The sequence below is a fragment of the Aspergillus vadensis genome (genome assembly GCF_003184925.1).
Source record: "Aspergillus vadensis CBS 113365 unplaced genomic scaffold BO88scaffold_7, whole genome shotgun sequence".
NCBI lineage: Eukaryota > Fungi > Ascomycota > Eurotiomycetes > Eurotiales > Aspergillaceae > Aspergillus > Aspergillus vadensis.
Genome location: NW_020292045.1, coordinates 52,195 through 73,423, shown reverse-complemented (window position 1 = coordinate 73,423; position 21,229 = coordinate 52,195). Strand labels below are relative to the sequence as shown.

At 50.9% G+C, this 21,229-nt stretch overlaps 2 protein-coding genes across 2 annotated transcripts; one reads left to right on the top strand and one right to left on the bottom strand.

Moving 5' to 3' along the window:
- Positions 1–907: 907 nt before the first annotated feature.
- Positions 908–2,696, bottom strand: BO88DRAFT_486673 (MFS transporter; the record flags this gene model as incomplete). Its single annotated transcript, XM_025712474.1, has 3 exons — positions 908–1,336; positions 1,390–1,665; positions 1,729–2,696. The coding sequence occupies 3 exons, from the start codon at positions 2,694–2,696 to the stop codon at positions 1,045–1,047; spliced, it is 1,536 nt and encodes a 511-aa protein (XP_025564320.1). The 3' UTR covers positions 908–1,044.
- A 2,360-nt stretch (positions 2,697–5,056) lies between these two features.
- On the top strand, positions 5,057–21,152 carry BO88DRAFT_424097 (bifunctional metallophosphatase/5'-nucleotidase; the record flags this gene model as incomplete). Its single annotated transcript, XM_025708712.1, has 8 exons — positions 5,057–5,091; positions 5,154–5,430; positions 5,452–6,660; positions 15,916–15,937; positions 18,972–19,077; positions 19,146–19,356; positions 19,413–19,606; positions 19,664–21,152. 8 exons carry the CDS (start codon positions 5,057–5,059, stop codon positions 21,150–21,152), a joined length of 3,543 nt encoding a protein of 1,180 aa, XP_025564319.1.
- Between the last annotated feature and the right edge of the window lie 77 nt (positions 21,153–21,229).

The following is a 21,229-nucleotide window of genomic DNA, read 5'->3' as shown; positions in this document are numbered from 1 at the left end:
GCGCCAGCGCCTATGGTGAGGTGTTTTCTAACCAGATTAGTGGCCAACCATTCCACTACTCACATCGACAACTCGGTAGACAGTATGATAGGATATAAATGCTTACCATCGATGCATGCAGACCTCAGTAGCGCCCACTGCGCCTCAATCACTCCCATTTCACATTCCGCTCAGCTGCAGCGCCAGAGTGAGTTTTCCTTGTAGAATACTGATTCCGTACAAAAGCACAATGATGTAATTATGAGGATAGCATTCATTTTACTATAGATTATAATAATTGAGATAGATTAAAGCAACGGCAAGTTGTCAGGAAACTGAAATCCAACTGTGCGGCTACGATCAGGTGGTGCGCGTATCCGCTGAGATAGGAAGGCGCGATCGGAGACTCAACAGGCTGGACGCATCTTCCGTGTTCTGCCACCGGCGCAGTAAATCCTGGAGGGTGTCCTGATGTTTGGTTCATAACATGCCGCCAAAACCCAGAACGATCCGACTCCAATCAAATAGCAAGGATCCCCAATCAAGTACGACTAAGTGACCTATAGATTAGGTCGAGACAGTGAGGGGAAACAACTCGGGAGGAACCTAATTCGCTAAATATTAGCCCAGGCCTGTACGTCCCGAGCACCTATAGGATATTCGTTCCAACTCGGTCGGGCTTATCTGCCAGTACCTAGTTCAGCCTTGCACAGAGATCCTTCTCAGAAATCCATCTACCTATGGAATTGCTTCCGGAACCAACAATAACTTCTCTCTGATCGGCGCCAGCCTAACCGCTCTGACTGCTTCCCAGGCACCAGGACAATTTTGCCTGCTGCAGGCATACTGGAGGGCTCTCTCTTGGGGCTTTAAGGACATACGATGAAAAGCGTATATTAATTATATGCATATATTTTTGATATATAACGGAGAAGATAGCATCTATTCTATGTAGGGTATAAGACTTCAAAGCACACTTTTCGAAAATAAACACAGACAAGTCACGCTCACAGCGAGCAGTCTCGCCCGCCACGCCATCTATTATGACCATTAAACATTACCACATCACGTCGACTCCTTTCCGAGACGATGACGTCTCCAGCTAACCGACATGAAGCAGATAGACGTCACCATCCCTAACCCAGCAAGTCCTATGCCGAGATAAAGTGCTCCGCGGTATCCCTTCAGGGGGTTCTTTCCGCCATCGTTAACGTTCGACTCCACAGTACCGGCAAATCCCAGTCCCAGTGAGATGGAATAATTGACTGTTGTCGTGACCAGCGATGCCGCTAGACCCTGGTGGTGATGGTGCATCGAATTGCTCAGGATGAGTGTTCCTGATGGGAAGGACATATCCCTGATATTAGTTAGTATAAGTCACGGAAATGAGTGATTGAACTTGGTACGTACATTCCCCAGGACGTGATCAGACTAGCGACAAACGCCTGCGCCCAGTACGTCTGATGCACAGGGACAGTGGCGAAGATGGCTTGTCCAGCAGTGAAGAAGCACATGGCGAAGAACATGATCACACTAGGTGGTAGCTTTCCCAGCAGGAAACCGGTGACCAGCGCAGCAACGGCCCCAGACGGCGCGGCGGCGGACCATTTAGCGGTCGCAAGTAGTGGCGAGTCACCCTTGATGACCTCCATGTACTGGAAGAAGTAGTAGACGATAATTCCGAAGCTGGACCAACCCGCCGCAATGCAGCCGAGCACCCAGGCCAGGTCACCGGAGAGGACTGATCACGGGATCAAGGGGCACGGGGCCGAGCGTTCAACGAAAACGAAGACGCCGAAGAAGACAAATCCGACAATAAGGAGGGCATAGGTGTAGGGTGTCTGCCATCCCACGAGTGCAGCCTGATTCCAGGCAAAGTTAATCAGGACTAGAGCCGAGATACCGGTGATAGCACCGAGAATATCCAGTCGCAACCAAGCTGTCATGTTGTCTGTAAACTTCGGACGATGGGTAACGGGAATGACGAGGATACCGAGAGCGGCCAGTACAAAGCACACCATCCCCATGACCCAGTATGCCCACGGCCACCAGACAAGCTGAGCAAAGAGGGAAGAGAAGACACCCCCAACGATGAACCCGCCCGGTGCTGTGGCTCCGAAGCAGCTAAAGATCATCTCCTTGCGCAAGCCGGGAGGATAGGCACGTCCGAGAATAGCGATGGCGTTCGGGAGTAACATGGCGGGACCAATTCCTTGCAGAGCTCGACAGCAGTCGAAGAAGACCTTGTTCGACCACACGCTGAATCCGGCCAGGAGTGACCAAAGACCGAACCAGAAGAATCCGATGATGAACATGAGTCGATGCCCGTAGACGTCTCCGAGCCGACCCGCGACCAGAATGAAGGTTCCGACAGTCAAGCTGTAAGCTGCGGCGAACCAACTGAGCTGTCCTGCATTGGTGGTGCCAAAGCTGGCGCCAATGATGTGAGCTGGGGCAATGGACATGCATAGGCCGGCTTGTGTCATGAATTGAGCCATGCAGACCACCGCAATGAAGATGATTTCTTTCCATAGTTCTGACGGGGGCTTGACGGCCGACTGGGCTGTCTCGAGCCGAGTCAGCGCTTCGGGGTCCTCATTGTCTAGGTTGGATGGCTTTTCCTGCAAGTCGCCGCGACTGATAGTGGATTCGGAGTCATATGGTGTCGACCCATCTAAGACTTGCTCTGAACGATTGTTGTGTGCAAGTTCCGACATGTTCAATCACCACCGAGCAGACAGTGTTTCCGGCGCGAGAGTGCGGTCGAGCGGCCGAACTTTGGGGGCCCCATACATTATATATGAAGGGAAGATAATGCTCGAAGAAGAATCTAGATAGATACTATTCCCTAACTATTCCCTATGATGTCTGCCGTAGACCCACACTATCGCCACCGTTGCGTAGCCCAGCAATTCTATTCGTTGATGCTGAGCCAAAATGATACCATTGGGGCAGGAAGGTTCAAATCCCGTCGGAAGCGAAACTGATCCGTCGGGAGTGGCAGCAAGGGACCACAGATAACCTCAAAAAAAGGGGACGCAAATGAGCCAAAATCCTCCGAGCGGCATGCCGATCAGACAGAATTTTCACATTTCGGGCCCGGAATTGGGTGAGATTGCGGAAGCATCAATATAATGTGTAGTTTGCAATGGCTAACTGGGAGGAAAGAGTTTACCCGGTCGATTAAGTAGATTTGCTGCTAACTGGCTGACAGCCATCTGGTGGGGTTCTTATCTTAAATCTTCATGATAGCACCCTGACACTTAACAAATAAACTGGAAACTTACATAGCAGTCCTGCCGTACGCATGGTGCGTCCCTGCACGGCTCTTCCGTCTTGAGCCTTCTAGGGCTGTGACTACGCTAATCCTAAAGAGGTATCTTGATGTCCTCTCCAGCTTAATGCTCGCATGCAGAGTGACTATGTCCGAACATCAGTTATGTGTGTGGAGTACTAGTATCGGCTAACATATATCTTCAGAGATGATACTTACTATAGAACGCATCTTATCTAACGATGGAATGGCTGTTGCCGATTTCAAGTTCAACCGGACTTTTCCCGAAGTATATACTTTGCTACTCATCATAATATATATGGAGCTTCATGGCGGAGTGTCTCTTGCCGATGATTAGTTGAACCGACTTTGCTTTTAACGCAGACAAACTAAGTTACTCTACTACTTACAACTTCTGGTGTATCCTCTGTTTCCCAGGCGACACCAATCAAGTGTGCCCAGCTGTATCACTGCATTATTCAAGACTGAACAGAGTTTGTGGCCAGGACAGATCACAGCCTCGAAGTTATTGAGGCTATGTGGAGTTCTGAAGGGAGATACCTGATACCAGCTGGCTGTACTGGCATTATGGCCTTATTGTTCTTTTTAGAAAATACAATGTCAGTGACTTAGTTGTCCCCCGGCTCGGCAATGGGCTGACTTGAAAGGAGACATCGAGACGACAAAGAGCCTTTCAAAAGCCAGGTTATCGCTGCAGAATACTCTTCAACTAGCATCTTAACAACGCTGTTCTCCTGAAGATACAATGGATTGATTACTACTCAAACTACTTTGTCCTCGCGCTCTCTTGACAAGGTTGATTCCATCGTCCCTTGTATTTGAGTGGTATATTCATCTACTATCAGGAGAGACATCTCGAATTTGAGTATTAGCACCCACTACTGCCAAGCCCACTACTGCTAAAAGAAATTTGCGAGTCCATCTCCGATTCTTAGCTCAATGCAAATTGCGACAAACCCACCTGGGTTGGATCATGTGGGTCATATTTCAAGTGATGTCAGTCAAAGGAGACAAAGCAAATCTGACTTCATTAGCACTTTTGGATTGGGCTGAGCTCTCAAAGAAGCGCAAAAACACGGAGAAAAGGAATCCAGTCACTCAGGATTCCAAATAAGCATTTCATATTCTGCACCGCTGACAAGAGTACATGACGTTTTCACCTTGGGATGAAGAAAGGGGATCTCCGACATCGCCAGTGGAGCCGACGACAGCCGAGGATCGGCAATCCCGTGACAGGCAGTAAAACGAGCTAATGCCGGCTAGCTCCTGACCGCCTCCAGAACAGGCTAGACAGCAGGTGCATCACATGCAATCGGAGGAAAAAAAGAGTGGCGGCCTGAAGTCGGGGGCGTCCAACGCCTGCACGAAACAATCCAAAGAAAAAGAAACGCGCCCAGAAAAGATCCATCAGCTTTCCCTTTTTCCAAAGAAAAATAATGTGAAGTTGCCGATTACACTCCAATCGACCTGATCTCATCACCATGCCATTGATTTTGCTCTCCCTCGTTTTCTTCCATGAGATCTGGGATCGTGTGTGACACGTTGTGATCGTGGCTGGAGAATATTAATGCTTTACCCCGCCGGACCTTCAAGAGAAACAATAGGCAACTTTCCCCTCCACCTTCATTGTTGGCGGTTTTTCACCTCCTCCCTTCTTCTCTTCTCCTCCCATCGTCTTCTATATAATTACCTTCGCACCTCTTCACTTACCCCCAAGCATCTCAAGCATCTCAAGCATCTCAAGCATCTCAAGCATCCATCAGACATAGAACTTCTGCGGTCATGGGGAAACTCCCTGCGGCCATTATCGTCGCCAGGTATGTCCACCTTTTCTTCTGGTTGATGCGCAATCGGGAACTGACTCTTTTCCTTTGCTTAGACATGGCGCTCGCCTGGATGTTGCAGACAAGAATTGGCATCTCACTTCGCCTACCCCCTATGACCCTCCCCTCTCGTATGGCGGCTGGCTACAGTCTCGAGCTCTTGGGGCCCGCATCAATGACGTTGTCCAGTCTCTGGATGACTCACTAGACTCTACAACAGAAATTGACAATGGTATCAAGTCGCCTTCCGACCGTCTACAAAAGCCAAAATCGAAGCGCAGGATTATCATTCACACATCTCCCTTTACTCGATGCCTACAGACAGCCATCGCGGTCAGCTCGGGGATCTGCCAGAGTTCGGGCGAGCCAGAGCTCAACCGGTCCTCGAAAGTCCCCAGTTTAGTCCAGTCAAATTCGGATTCTGCCTTGACCCCAGGTCCCATTACATCAAGCGACCATCGATGTCTCCTACGGGTGGATGCCTTCCTTGGGGAATGGCTTTGCCCTAGATACTTCGACGAGATTATCCCGCCGCCCAACTCGGATCGCATGATCACTGCTGCAAAGCTCGAGCTGCTGCGTCGCGAGCACAGTTTCGTTCCCGAGGCGGACATCGTCCCTAGACCCTCCGCTGGCTTTTTCCCTGGTGGCTGGGGGAGTGCATCTACTCCGGTTTCTCCCGCCAATGATGTAACAGCGAAGATTAAGGCAGAGGCCCCACCCGGTACACGTCAGACGCAGGCACAGAGGTCGCGCGCTGGCAGCTGTGACACCTTTAGCGCTGCTGAAACGACTCGCGGACGGCGGATGCTCAGCAAGATTAATACCAATCTCCCCTCCATTCCAGATGCCGCCTACGTGCCTCCAACGCCCAGCTATGCCATTTCTCCTTCGGACCCCATTCCAGCTGGGTACGTGACGCATGCTCGGGACGCCTGTGTGAAGATCGATTTTCAATGGGACAGTATGCACGGGGAGCAGAACTGGGGTGATGGAGGCGAGTACGGCGAAGAATGGAGTACGATGCATACGCGGTTCAGTACGGGGCTCGACCGCATGCTTGCTTGGTATCGGGACTACGAGTCAACTTCTTCCGGTCGGCCTCGACGACATTCTCAGATGCTCGACAGTTCTGGCGAAGCCAGTTCCCGCAGTGAAGCGGATGACGATACGGAGACGATTTTGGTGTTGATTACGCACGGCGCGGGTTGCAATGCAATGATCGCAGCACTGTCCGGGGAGCCATCCCAAGTGAATGTCGGCACTGCATCTCTCACCGTGGCGGTCCGCAATGATCACATGCCCGAAATGGCGCAAGATGATACCATTGGCGGACCAGTTCGGACCAAGGGATCCAACGAGCCATCCAGCGTGGAGAGTTATGCCATGAAAATGGTGGCTTCAACCGAGCACCTCCGCATCGCTCCCAGCATGTCACGTGTCTCCCCGAGCCAGGTGACCTCCCCCTCACTCTCGTCCTACCGACACCGTCTAGCAAACCGCCCATCGCTGTCACAAGGCATGTTCATCATTGGACCCTCGTCGACATCCGGCCCCAGCACTGTTCCCTGGAATGCCGAGCGACCCTCTACGGCTGTCACTCCTAAGACCTCAGGGCTCTGGGGGTCCAGCGCCGCCGATGGCCCAGAGGACGATATCGTGCCTAACTTTGGCTGGCCTGCGCCGGCGCCCCCGATCCAAGGAGAGAGCTCTGTCCAGGCCAAGGTGGATGAACCGACGTCTGCCAAACAAGTGCCACAGCGAACACTCTCCCAGCGCGGACTCTGGGGAAGCGCGCCGCTCAGCAGGGACCGTGAAGCGGGACACAAGCGTCGCTGGACTGTGACTGAACGACGACCATAATGATACCAGGTGGAAATAATTTTCTTTGTATCTTTCGGGTTTGTTTCTTAGGCTTGGAGTTTGGGATGAGACCATCTAGCTAGGTTGCATAGTTTTGGGTGTGAATAGCGGTTCATAGCTGACAGGAGTTTAATATACCCTTGCTGATACTGATACCACTTACGATTATGGTGCAGAGTTGAAGTAGGCAAACAGTAGCAGTCCACTCCATTAAATCATTAGAGGCCATACAGATGTCTGCGAAGTGCTGAAACGAACATCGATTTCACACCAGTAGATAACTTACACTACCCTATCCCTATTTCCAGATTCCTAAATTCTCAAAACACTCGAAAACATAAATCACCCTTGATTCACACACCGCACAGTACTACACAGACACTACTTCATCTCAGCAACAGCAAAACCATCAACCTATTACAAACCCCAATCCCAGAATGCAATTCCACTAACATCACCCCCTAAACTAGAATACAATAAGATAAAATAAATAATACAGCACCCCTCTCCTCACATCCAACCAACAATAACCTCCTTCCACCTCTAATCCACCCCCAACAATCGTCTAATACAACAACTTACACTCCCAATTCTCCGCCTCATCCGGATCCCCCTTGCCAGTATACTTAGCCTGGTACGGATAATGACAAACGGGTCTCTGCCTAAGCACCTCCTGAGCATTGGTGGTGTTCTTCCACACCGTCGCAACAATGCTATCCGGCGCCGTGCCATTCTCCACCCACGCCATCATGGCCAGGACCACATCGTGCTTGGCGTCCCTGTATCCGGGGACACTCCACGACGAGGTGTTGATGTAGGATGCTTGGTCTGCGCCGGCGATGTACCACGGGGCGTTCATGTCCGTGGGAGTGTTGTAGCAGTGTCTATACCAATTACATTCCAGTTAGCATCGACCTTTATCAAAAAGAAGAGGAGAGAAGAGAGAAAAGAAAAGGGGTGGGTAATGGGTATACGCACTCCATGCCGGGGATCAAGAACAGACGATAGAAATCATCCACATCATCGACGCCGTTCGCCTGCACGGCGCTCTTGGCCTGGTCGTAGTAGAAGGTGCTCGCTCCGGGAGAGACATAACTATCCGAGAGGCCATGGTAATGGATGAATTTTCCACCGCGTTTCTCGAACTCGCTGATGTCGTATTGTCCGGCTGTCGCGTTACCGGGGTTCAAGTGGTCGGCTAGCTCGACGGTGCTGAAGTCGAGGTCCTGCCAGACGAAGGAGTCGCCCAGGCCCATGAGATCACGGAGGTACCAGTATTGCTGGGAGATGGTCGACTCCTCGCCGAGACCGATGTTGCCCTCTAGCCAGGAGGATTCACTTCCGTAGAAGAGGTGGCTGTAGACGAAGGTCTGGTTGGTGTCGACCCAGTCGTTGTAGATCTTGTACAGGGTGTTGAGTTGGTTGGTGGTGAGGCAAGTGTTGGGTGCGCTGGTGGAGTTGCAGGCCAGGGTGGATGGGTTGAAGACGCAGCCCTCCGGGTTCGAGATGATGTTGTCCACCAGGCCGTCTTGCGGGTCACATTGGCGGAGGACTTCGGCGGCCAGGACGGGGAACATTTCCTCCGGGATGGTGTGAGAGCTGTTGGCGGGGGCTTGGTAGGTCGTTTGCTTCAGGTTGTAGAGCTGCTGGTGCGTGGTCCACCAGGCGGGGGCGCCTGCGATGATTCCGTCGTAGTCGTCGGGGTACACTTGCATGTTCTTCATGCTTTGGCGGCCGCCGGTCGAGCATCCGTAGAAGTAGCTGTAGGCTGGGCCGCTGCCGTAGCGGCCGGAGATCAGGAGCTTCGCCAGCGTGGTGGCGCCGTGCCAGGCGCGGTAGCCCCAGTCGATTACGGCTTCCGGGCGGCCGAGTGCCCAGGTACCGGCTGTGTCGATGCCTTCGTGGCCTAGGTTACTGGAGACGGCGGCGAAGCCGTAGTGCGTGCCGGTTCCCTGTTGGGGAGTTTAGTTGGAGTTTATGGGGTGGGAATGTGAGGATGGGGGAGTACCATGTCAACCCAGTTGATGCCGCCTCCGGCTGCTGCGGAGCTGGGGAGTGTTAGTATAGGCGGTATTGGTATAGAAGAGCGTAAGGGAGTGGGAAGCTTACAGCATCCGTCCGTTCCAGTTGTATGGGAAAATCACACCAACCAAGTAGCTGGAGTTACCCTCGGACGCGACGTTGACCTGCACAGCACACGACTCGGGCAGGCCGGTCGGGTACTCGGACGCGGAGGTGTAATTCATAGGGTTGAGAGAACCACCCTCGGGGACGTAAGTGGCCCATTGAACGCGTGCTTCAGTGCCATTGGCATTGATGATCTTCTGAAATGCGGATGCGGAGCAGTTGGTGCTGGAGATTGCAGTGGCCGCGGTGAATCCCACCAAGGGGAAGGCCGCCAGAGGGATCTGATACCTCATGTTGTGAGTGAGGTGCGGTCAATTGGATACTGGGATGAGTTGCTGATGAGGATAGAAGACCAGAGGAACTCTCTGCTATTTATGTGGCATGGTGGTCATTGAGCAGAAGTAGACGCGTCATGTCTTCTGCAGAGAGACGGGACGAAGTATCGTACGGCATGGAGGTGGATGATGCGGTGTTGGAGTGGCGAGGTGATCTTCAGGCACGTTGCTTGATTCAGAGATGAAGACCGAGGATAGACATAGACTCGTCATGTCCGATGATTAGTTTTATGGGGTTTCCATCTTCTCATGGTTTAAGAAGCAGGGTTCCATGGTCATCAGTTCATGCTTGATGATTGTGTTAAACAAGCATCACAGACGTATACAATGACCCCCAAATCTGAACCTGGTATGCACATTGTGTGCAACGACCCTGAATAAGCGTCCGGGCGTACCCCAGATGGACAGGGAGTAGTTACTCCAAAAGAACCTTCAAACGGCGAGTGGATCTCCGATCTGATAAGGCGGCGCTGCGGAGACTAGTCTACTTCAGGTATGGATGATCGCCATGGAGATACCCTCTGATCAAAGTGGAATTACTCCAGCAGGGCATCAGGAATCAGTGTGTTCGAGATATTATTCACCAGTCCAAGTACAGTCTAGCGGCATAGCTGATACATGCGATCGTCATAGCATTACCTGATCGCATCGAGCATCGCACGATCATTCGCTCTGCTAACTCCGAGGCTAATGAGCTTTTCTGAGCTTAATTCGCCGGTGTGCATATTCCCTCTCCATCTGAGCTTAGTAGCCACTTGATCATTTAGGCATCAGAATAAGCATACACTCAAATTCTATTAGAGTTGTATATCCCTCAATAACAGATCGTATGAGGTAAATGAAGAGTCTTCCCGCAGTGGAGATCAAGGTACCTGCGCTGCCGTGTCCTAGCCCTATCGAACCTGCTAGGGTTGGGATATACCTGCAGTATTGCGGAACCTTTCTCGTTTCTGCTCGGGAAGAGATGGCTGTTTAAATCTCTCACACTCATGCTTGAAGGATTATTTCTCCAAATCCACACCTAGAATAATGGCGTCTCAACCACAACTGTGCCTAACTTTGACCTTTCAAGGAAGGGAAATTCCTTTGACGACATTCGGGATATGTCTTTACTTCAAAAGCGGCTAAACTTAAATGTGCATCGAGAGACGTGAACAACTAGATTGTAACAAGGAAGTGCCAAAGACAAAGTGTATAACAGTGGCTATTACCGCTGCCGTAACGGGGACGAGAGGACACCGCCGATAAGTGCCGACTAGGGGCAAATGTTGACTATCACTCTTTAACAACATAGCCTAGTCAGTTCTCATTCTTTGTTATAAATACTACATATATATGGGGCTATCGAGTGCGATCTCTTCATGGTTATACACTCAGCATCGACAAAAGCAATATACCCAAAAATCAGCCCTGTCTCCTACCAGCCCCCTCGAACACGCAAATCTCATCTTAGACAGCGGAATTCAAGCCATGGAAATTGTATACCTCGGCAGTCGATTGCGTAGTGACAACTTCAGAGACTATCCGGTTGAGCTCCTGTTCCACCTCGAACAATGCCTCCGGTTACCGGTGAGAGAAGCCCTCGATTTGCAGGGGGTGCCCGACTTTTTCGAGATCATGAAAGATAATGCTGAGAAAGACCTTGAACATCCTTTTCCGTTGAACCGCACGCGGCCTATTGGTAATTATGAGGACATGGCATTGGCATACCGCAAAAGCATCTGTGACCTTGAAGTGCCGACGTGCCTCTTCGAGCCCACATGTTCTGGTGGTGTGGTCGACATGATAAAGAAGGGTGACGTTCAAGGACTCGAAAAACGGCTTCAAGAGGGCCTACTTCCCAATGCACTCAGTATAGCGGGGTTCTCATTGCTTTCTCTAGCGGTGGTACATATGCAAGTTAAGTGCGTTGAGCTACTGCTAAGGTATACTGCATCCCCCAGTCTGAATGGTTACTGGTTCGCTGCAGGGCCACTTGACTATATCATGCCCGCTCCTTTGAGTTACAGCTGTCGCGACCATAAAGCCATTATTCGAATGCTGGTCAATGCCGGAAGCTCCTTTAGCTATACCAATGTTCTCGACAGTATATTTCTGTATGATGACATCGATCTCCTGAAGAGGGTCCTGGATGGGCCCCCTGGTCTCTTTGCTAATTGGCCACGTAGTGGCTTTGAGTTCATATTCCATCGTCTGGCAAGGCATGGTAAGGGTTGTGATGAAATCATAGACTTGATTGACTCCAGGGAACCTGAGGCGGCTCGTCAGATAACTGCTATCGGCTATACCCCTCTACACTATGCAGTTAGAAACAAGAATGATGTTAACATGGTTAAAAAGTTGCTTCGCTTGCCCATTTACTTGTCGGCGCCGGATTACAACCAAATTTCAGCCCTCGCTTTGGCCGTCACCGAGAACCACGTGGAAGCCGTCAAAGCTATGATCGGCCACCCGGATATTAACTTGCTGCAGCTCCATGAAGTATGGGATTTCAAAACAACCCCACTGGGTCAAGCTATGGGGCAGCGCAATCAGACGCTTATGATTATGCTGCTTACTCATTCACGTATGTGTCTCACAAAAAGTGCCCGAGATGCGGCGCTTGTTCTGGCAAGGGAGCTGGGGCTTGATGATGATTTGATGGAGCAAATCAGTAGACTGCAAGCTTGATCCCAGAACCATGACTCCTGGTTGTATCGATGAATTGCAGGCCCATAATGAATCTTAGTCAAAAAAAAAAAAAAGTTGTTTTCTCGCTCAATATGGATATCGCATCTAATTAGTGGCTCCAGAATTTGTTTAATTGACTAGCTTTGTGTATCATTAATGCGAAGGAATATCCGGCCACTGCCAGGAAACTCAACCTATGTAGCACTTGTCTTCTGCTCGGGTAAGGTAGAAATGAAGAACACCAGCATTGCCATAGTATGCCCTGTAACCATTGGTAGCGGCAATGGTACTTGCATCCACGTAGCGGAAACGCCGCGTCGATCCTTGATCACCTGGGATGGCCAGGTTACCAGGAGCACCGTGGAATCTGATTTTGTGGACCTACCCATGGCTAGTTAGAATTGTTGAACGGCAGAAGGCAAGCACTGTTTGACCTTCTCGGCATCTTCATCGAAGTCCATGGTACTCAATAGAGGAAGGACGTCCTCCGCCAACGCTTGTGCAGGATGCCCCGTATCAATGACATGCATTTTCCATTCACCTTCCAAGGCATTGGGATCGACTGGCTCAAGCTCGTTGTAGACATGATCAACCTCCGCAGGGTCGAGCTGCTCCAGTGCGTTCGCAAGGCTGATATATTTGTCGGCCGCACTCCTGGTCCATGAATTATAAGGGTGGTGTGGAAGAGAGAGAGGTGCTAACATACCGTGCCATCGATTCCACTAAGGTCATAATGAAGGCCAGGAGGGAATGCAAGCATATTAGTCTTACCTTTGTACACATGAGGGGCCGGTGTTACTTATATAGTCGTGGAAGTAGTGTAGAGCTGGCGCCATGATCGTAAACTCTAACTCTATTAGACCTTCCATGGCCAAGTATCTCGGGGGCATGGGATCAGGAATCCGTTGTTGTGACCATGGTACAGCAAACATATCAATTCCGGGGCGCATGCGAAACAGAGCCTCTTGCGTAATTTGTGGCAAGCATGACATTGGAAAAGCTCATTCCAGAATTAGCTGGGTATTCTAACCTTCCTGCGAATATGAGCTCCGCAATCAAGGTCTTGGGGGTGGATATACGTGTCAACTGGTGAGGGGTCAATGTCTTCACAAGTTGAAGCATGGCTACCATTATGGGAGCAGATAGCTGACCCTAACAAGACCGTGTCTACAGATTAGCCTTTTCCAAAAGGAGTACAGAAGGAACAACAGGCAATCATTGCCTTATCAGTAGGGACTTGGAGGTGAAGGGCATGACGGAACTGGTAAGTCATCCTCGCCACCTTAATATGCAGCAGACCTTAGTACTGATAGGAATGTGAAGGTTTCCGATCTGGCGGAGATGGTCAAAGATGTTGTCTGGATAGGGTTGGAAGCATTCAATGGCCGACAGGGAATGAAACTCATTAGGCAATCTACGATTATAGATGAATCCTCCTATCCAAATATACTCAGAGAGAAAATGCGATGGTTCTATGTCAACAACATGTGAATTTCTAGGACCCACGAGCCTATTATATAGAGCAACCACCTCCGTGCTTCACTGTTACGCAACCTGGACAACCTTTGTCTTGAGAACGTTGTCCCGGTCTATATGCGGATGGCCTATACGCTCTGGGTCGTAAGGAAAAGTGGTTTGTGATTTAAGCACTGTCGCTTTGCATAGTCTAGTAGGCATATTTGTTAGGCTACAGATAAACCATCGAATATATTCGTCGCTCATTCTTGGGTGTACTGGGTACATCATGGAGGCAAGCTGTGGGTGTGGTTGGTAACATCTGCGTGATGTTGGGAGCTGACATTCATTACCAGATATGCAACTAATCCTTGAGAATCCCGGTATCATTCGGTTGAAACAACAGAGCAGGGAGAGTGAAATAGATGTTTCACCCAGAGATAGAGAAGGTTGGTTTTCGGAAAAAATCTTTCGAGGAAGGTCGTCCTTGGTCGCTCTTCATCCGTGCTGAGTCGCTGGGGGCACAAGCTCCCTTTTTTTTCACGGATGACTTAACGTACTATTTGACTTTATTGAGAATGAGAGAGATCTGGTCAGGTGTGGTGAGGATATAACGGATGAGGTGTCTGGATGAGTATATAAGATCAATGACGGCAGTGACAGCATTCTTGATAACGCAACTGTTTGGCCACGACAGCACCTAAAGCTGTATGTGCGATCAATCATAAGGTAGTTAAGAATGGCGCACAGAGAGTAATATGACTGGCATTAGTCTTGTTTGGAAATGCCACAAGTCCATATTATTCTACCCTAACGAAGCCTTCGGATTCCAGAGATAAGGATATCTTTCAAGTAAAACCCTCATTATGACAACAGCGCCAATGGCAAGTAACCTAGATCGACTAAGCAATGGTAAAGATGTACAGCTATAAAGTGATAGTATACAAAGGTTCAAGATGATCTGGATCGATCCAGATTAAATGAAGCAATGACTTAAAATTAGTAACAGGGGCCCCGCATCCCATGACGAGGCCACTAGTCCATATCGGGGCTAGTGGAGCATCCAACCTCCGGGATAATTTAATTGATTCATGGTTTGTTGCTCGATTTCCTGCCACTGCATTTTAATCCAGCTGAGATTAACATCCATGACTTGCAGGTGTTAAATACTTTTTCCCCCTTTCTTCCCCTGCAATGTTAACCTTCAATTAAACTCTCCCACCCTCATTCTTTCCTCCCTACCCCGTCATTCCTTTCCCTTTCTCCGAGTCTGACAATGACTTCTTCCCGCCGCAACGGGCAAGCTCTGCCATGTGAGCCCTGCCGCAAAGCCAAAATCCGCTGCGATAGTGCCACCCCAACATGCCAGAACTGTGTCCGTCGCGGTAAGGGAGACAGCTGCGTCTACACGCCCGTTCAGGCTTCTCGCACCTGGTACTCGGACAATGCTCCCTCACCCACCGCATCACCACGTCCCCAAACAGCCCAACCCCGCCCCGACTCCGCTGCTCTTCAGAGCCGAGCCTCATTCAACGCCGGCGACGACAAATTGTCTTTCGATTTCGCCACCAATAATTCGGCGACATTCAGCGACATTGGCGACCAATTCAAACGCTCTCTGGTCATCGATGCGCCCTCTGCGGCTCGGCCCGATACGAAGCAAATCCAGCTTGGCGCTCGGCTGCTCACTATGCTGTTCGAGCATTTCGCGTTATATGAGCGACTGTCTGAAACGGCGGTTGAGGTGTGGCCTGAGGGATGTGTTCTGGGTCATCGGCTGGTGAGCGGGATGTTTGAGGCGTTGGAGGATTTGCATGGGGCGCTGGCTGCGGATGCGAAGGACTTGCAGTCGAGTTTGCTTCGCTGGTCGCAGAAGATCTTTGATGATAGTGCCAAGCCGCTGGCTGTTCAGCCGACTATGTCGCCAGAGGACTATATCCGTCGAATTTCTGGACGATGGGAGGGTATTGGACTGGTGTTTACGATTGTTGGTCAGGGCGCTATGCTTGAGCGGGATTGGAGGTCTATCCGTTCCAGTGAGGCGAATGTGCCGAGGGATCAGAAGTCGCTCGCTGCTCAGGCAGTTAGTGCGAGCGATGCTTGTTTGCAGTTCTGCGATCTTTCTACGGCGGTTAATGATCCGTTGGGATGGCTACTTTTTCAGCATATCCATCTGCTAACGCTGGTGTGCGGTGAGAATGGTATGTTCTTCTCTGGTCTGTTCATTGGTATTTGGGGCTCTGCTAATTGGGATATAGATCCTCGGGCGTGGAGAAGACTGGCTGATCTGTCAACGACGGTCTTTACCCTCAGTCATAATGCACCTGAAGAGAAGCGCATTCCATTCTTCTTGCTTGAACTCCGCAAGCGACTAGTTGCCGGGGCTTACAGTATTGACAAGCAGCTGGCAACTTTCTTGGGAAGGCCTCCTCAGATTAGCTGGCGCTACTACGATGTGCAGTTTCCTCTGGACTTGAGTTACGAAGAGATTCTAGCGGAGCCAAAGGTCCGCGAGGCTGCCATCGGCCTGCTTGACAAGACTGGCTGGAATACCCAGGGGATCGTGGGACAGGCTGCTTGGATGCGCATCGCCCTTCTTATTGGATCTACGAGAGAACAGATTCTCGAGCTATCTTTGAGCCGACGTATCGAAGAGTTGCCGCGCAAAGTCCAGTAAGTGTGCCGCAGTTCACAAGTAACGATTGCAGAATTGCAGATCGGAGCTAATGTGCATCCTAGGGAGGTGTCGCAGCAATCTCACAAGACATGGAACGACTTGCCCGGCTTCCTCCGTTGGCGCCCGAGTGATCCGGACACCAACGATAGCAGCGTTCTCGTTCCATTGTACCTCAACTTCCTCTACAATGACTTCCTCCTCTACCGCGTTCTTGTGCGCCGGGCACAAAGTGGATCCGAGGGTCTAGTCAGTGTGTCACAGAACATTCTCGGCACGATCCTCGAGCTTATCGGCAAGGAAATCGGCTCCAGAACGGGAACTTACAATGTTGGATACAATGTGCGTGATGTTGCCCCTTCACTTCCTGCCCTGTTATACTTACATGTCCTTAGGCCGCATCTTTCGGTGTTCCCGCAGCCGGCGTTCTAGCACTCGAGCTGCTCTGCCAGGCCGAATCCCAATCCCAGCTTCCCGCCACCGTCTTCCGGCGATCGGAAGTTATCCAGAAACTAACCGTCTTCGCTTCGCACCTGCAGTATGTTGTCCGCCCGCATGATGGCATGTATGAGGTCTGTCAGCGCGCAAGAAGGGTCATTTCCAGTATTCTGGATCGTATCCTAACAGTCAATCCTCCCGCACTGCCTGCAACCCTGCCGCCCGATGTTCTGGCGACCAACTGGTTGAACGGAGAGATTGTTGTTCTGGACGACGGAACCGATCTTTTCCGCTGGATTGACGGCTCCTCTGATGCCTCGCGACGGGGGTCCTGGGCTTGATCAGCACACGCTATATGGTATGATGATTTATGACTGCCCCATGATGAGTAGAAGTATCCTTGTTGGGTACTTGCAAAGTATGATGATTGATGAAATACCCCATGCTTCGATAAAAGCATACGATGTCTATGTTGTTTTCGCTCTCTTTCACTGATGTTGTGGAATGCTTATTTTCTCCTTATATGTGGCTATCTCTTACCGGCCTATGAGTTGAACTATCTGCCTGCGTTCCTCTTGGATCTACCGTGTTTACCTAATGCTTTAATGAATACCGTTCGATTTTACTCTTTTGGTTATCTGACTACCACATGATGATGGAAAGTCAAGAAACCAGTAAGCAGAAGATAAGCCACCACAAGCGAGGGAACCAATCAATTCTTGACCGATAAGCCACCTGTTCACATGGAAGGATGTTATTCCCACTTTATAACATCACCCATGTCTCTTCTCGATAACTTTGCATTTATTGCTTGCTTATCACTCGCCTCACCCATCCTTTGTCAAACTAAGTACCCTGGTTTTCAAAACCAACCAACCAACCAACCCAATGACCTCCACCCCAGACACTGTCGAATACAAGGGAACTTGCCATTGTGGCCGGTTCCAATTCGAATTACATCGCTTCTACCCCTTGGAAGCAGTGCATGCATGTCATTGCACACTCTGTGCCAAGAAGGGGTACCTGTGGCTGTTCCCTGCTGAACAAGAATTTCAAGTTACACGGAGGGCTGGGGAGCTGGCTTGCTACGACTCTGGTAATGGGGGTCATGGAGAGCATATGGTAAGTCCCTTGCCAGGGCCTGGTAATATTGATTGAAGGTTCAAGTAGTGTCCACTATAGTTCTGTACGACTTGTGGAACGGGGATGATGGTTCGGGGGCATGAGAGTCCGTCGGGGGAGCTTGGTATGGGGGTAAATGTGAGTGACTTGATTAGTATGTGCCCAGGGGATGGTATTGATTGATTGACTGCTACTTGATGAAGGCGCGGGCGTTGGTGGGAGTTAATCCGTTCAAGCTAAGGGTTGAGAGGTGAGTTCGCCCTCAAACATGCCGTCTTTTAAAGGATATACCTGACTCATGCATGTAGTTATACGCCGGGCAACATACCGCATGATAAAACTCCTACGGAGCTCACTCACATTGACACTGACACCCCATCCGAGAAGATCTACACCGGTAGTTGCCACTGCACCGCAGTCCGCCTTTCTGTCCAAACCAAACCACTACCGGGGATTGAAGTGAAGGAGGATAACTGCAGTATTTGCCAGCGGGTATTGAACCCTTTACCTGTCATCGCATATCATAAGTAGTACTCTGTCCTGACTAATCTCTCAGAACGCAAATATCTGCATATATCCCCACCAATCACAGGTTACTCTCCACGGCGAAGAGAACTTGACAGAGTATCGCTTTGGAAGGGGATTCACAGGACACCAATTTTGCAAGATATGTGGTGTGCAAGTGAGTATGAAGTTGCATGGACCGCCCCAGTCGGTAGTGGATAATCTTCCGCTAGAGAAGCAGGAGATGGTGAAGCAGAAGTTGGCTATTGTGCCGATCCGAGTGGCGGTTTTGGATGGGTGGAGTGGGCAGATTTGAAAATTGAGAGAACGGATGAGGGGACAGAGGGGTATGTTGTTAGCTGATGGGGTAATAGTGGTGAGTACTGTGTATATATTGTAGGTAGTTATATGGTTATAATCATATTGTGAAATTGGATAGTTAGTTACAATGTTGTTGTTAGTCAGGGACTCCGCACGGACTTGCCGTCGATCCGATCGGCACCCTCCCTAATGGGCGGTGCCTGATTGGACTTGGACCCGTGACGTCCCTCGCCTGGATGGGATGGATGCCCCTCATCCTCCCTCTTTGTTTCTTTTGCCTTCTTTCCTCTCATTCACACACTCTCTCGCTCTGTCAGTCGTTATTGTTATCATTACTATACTCGTCATTAGTATCATTCTTCAAGGAATGCCCTCTGTCCCTACCGACGGCTTGTCCGTCACCCACCCTTCCTCCAGGTCCGGTCCGCCGCACCTCCGTCTGATCCACTACAATGACGTCTACCACGTGGAGTATGCTCCCCAATTCCTACAGAATAACTATCTACACCTCGCAACGACACTAACTGACAACCCTTCAGAGAAGGTTCTGCAGAACCCGTCGGCGGCGTGGCCCGATTTCAATCCGTCGTCAACTACTACCGCAACGACCCCTCCTTTTCCGAACAACCCAACGTCCTGACCTTCTTCTCCGGCGATGCCTACAACCCCAGTCTCGAAAGCACGGTCACGAAAGGGCGGCACATGGTGCCGTTTCTGAATAAGGCGGGGACAGATGTAGCCTGTGTTGGTGTATGTTAGAACTACATCCGCGCTGCACTGGGGGAAAGCTGACAGGGTCCTGGCAGAATCACGATCTCGATTTCGGTGTCGCTCAATTCCGCCATCTACGTTCACAATGTCGGTTTCCGTGGCTGCTGGCCAATGTTCTGGATCTGGATTTGGGAAAGGATGTGCCGATTGCGAATTGCGATAAGACATTGATGTTGACCTCGTCTAACGGGATCAAGGTCGGTGTCATTGGCTTAGGTGAGAGGGAATGGTATGTCCGATGGCCTGGTTTATGGTACACATGGGTGGGTAGGCTAACGCTGGGCAGGCTCGGAACGATCAATGCCCTCCCTCCGAACCTGGTCTATAAGTCGGCGTACAAGACAGCGCTGGAGCTGGTCCCGCGTCTGCGTGAACAAGGCGCCGAATTAATTGTGGCGGTCACCCACCAACGTGAACCGAATGACTATAAGCTGGCTCAGAAGCTTCCGCCGGGAATGATTGATATAATCTTGGGTGGCCACGATCATTTCTATGCCCATGCTGTCGTCAACGGCACGCATGTCCTCCGGTCGGGTACGGACTTCAAGCAACTTAGCTACATTGAGGCGTGGCGCAAGGAGGATGGTGAAGGATGGGACTTCAGTATCGTGCGCCGGGATATCGTTCGGTCAATTCCGGAGGACCCTGCAACGACGGCCATGGTGAATCGGTTGACGTCTAGCTTGGCGGCGAAGTTAGAAAAGCCGATCGGGTATACTTCGGTTGCACTGGATGGACGATTCTCAACAGTGCGTCAGAAGGAGTCAAATCTGGGGAACTTTGCGTGCGATCTCATGCGATTTTACTATGGGGCTGACTGCGCGATGATGGCTGGCGGGACTATACGTGGTGACCAAATTTACCCGCCAGGGATCCTGCGGCTGAAGGACATCCTCAACTGCTTCCCCTTTGAAGATCCGGTCGTATTATTGCGCATCAAGGGTCGTGCGCTCTTTGATGCCCTGGAGAATGGAGTGAGCCAACTTCCAGCGCTCGAAGGGCGGTTTACCCAGGTGTCGAACATTGCTTTTGGCTACAACCCCTCGGCCCCTTCGGGTTCCCGCATCAACTGGGCCCAAATTGGCGGAGAGCCAATTGACTTCGATGGGCAGTACACATTGGCAACCCGCGGATACATGGCTCGTGGAAAAGACGGGTTTGCGTCTCTGCTGGTGCAGTCAGAGGGCGGCGAAGTCGAAGAGATCGTAGATGAAGAGAGTGGCATCCTGATCAGCACACTACTCCGCCAGTATTTTCTGAGTTTGCGAGTGCTGGGTCGATGGCGCCGCTGGGGTCCCAGCATGACCCGACACTGGAGCAACGTGCATGATAGCCTCCATTGCAATGGATGGCTGAAACCGCCATCCCGCCAGCCGTCTCCCGAGTCAAACAAGGTGCCGTATCGGCCCCCGTTGTCGCGGTCGAAGAACTACTATTATGGTCGGTTCCCCGAGATTGTGGAAACCGAGGAGACGGAGAGCCGAGGTGTGGGCTTGAACGGGGAGGACGAGTCAATGGACTCGGACTCGGACACTGACCCCGACATCCTGACCTCTCCTCGTCCGACTACGAACTATGTAACTCTGCCAGCACGGTCCGCTACGGAAGAGGAACGGCGCCTGCGTCTGGCGCGCAAGGCTGTCCGGACATGGATGCATCGGACGGGGCTGCAGCCATCGCCAATTAATGACGCGGATGAAGTTGGAGAATTCACACCAACATGGACACCAGGTATCTCGCCGCGCTTGGAGCAGCGGATTGTGGTTGAAAATTAGATGATTTCGAGGAGGTTGGCGATCCATCATACCATCCCCTGGCTATGATATCATCCCCGCACCAGGCAACCGCCAAT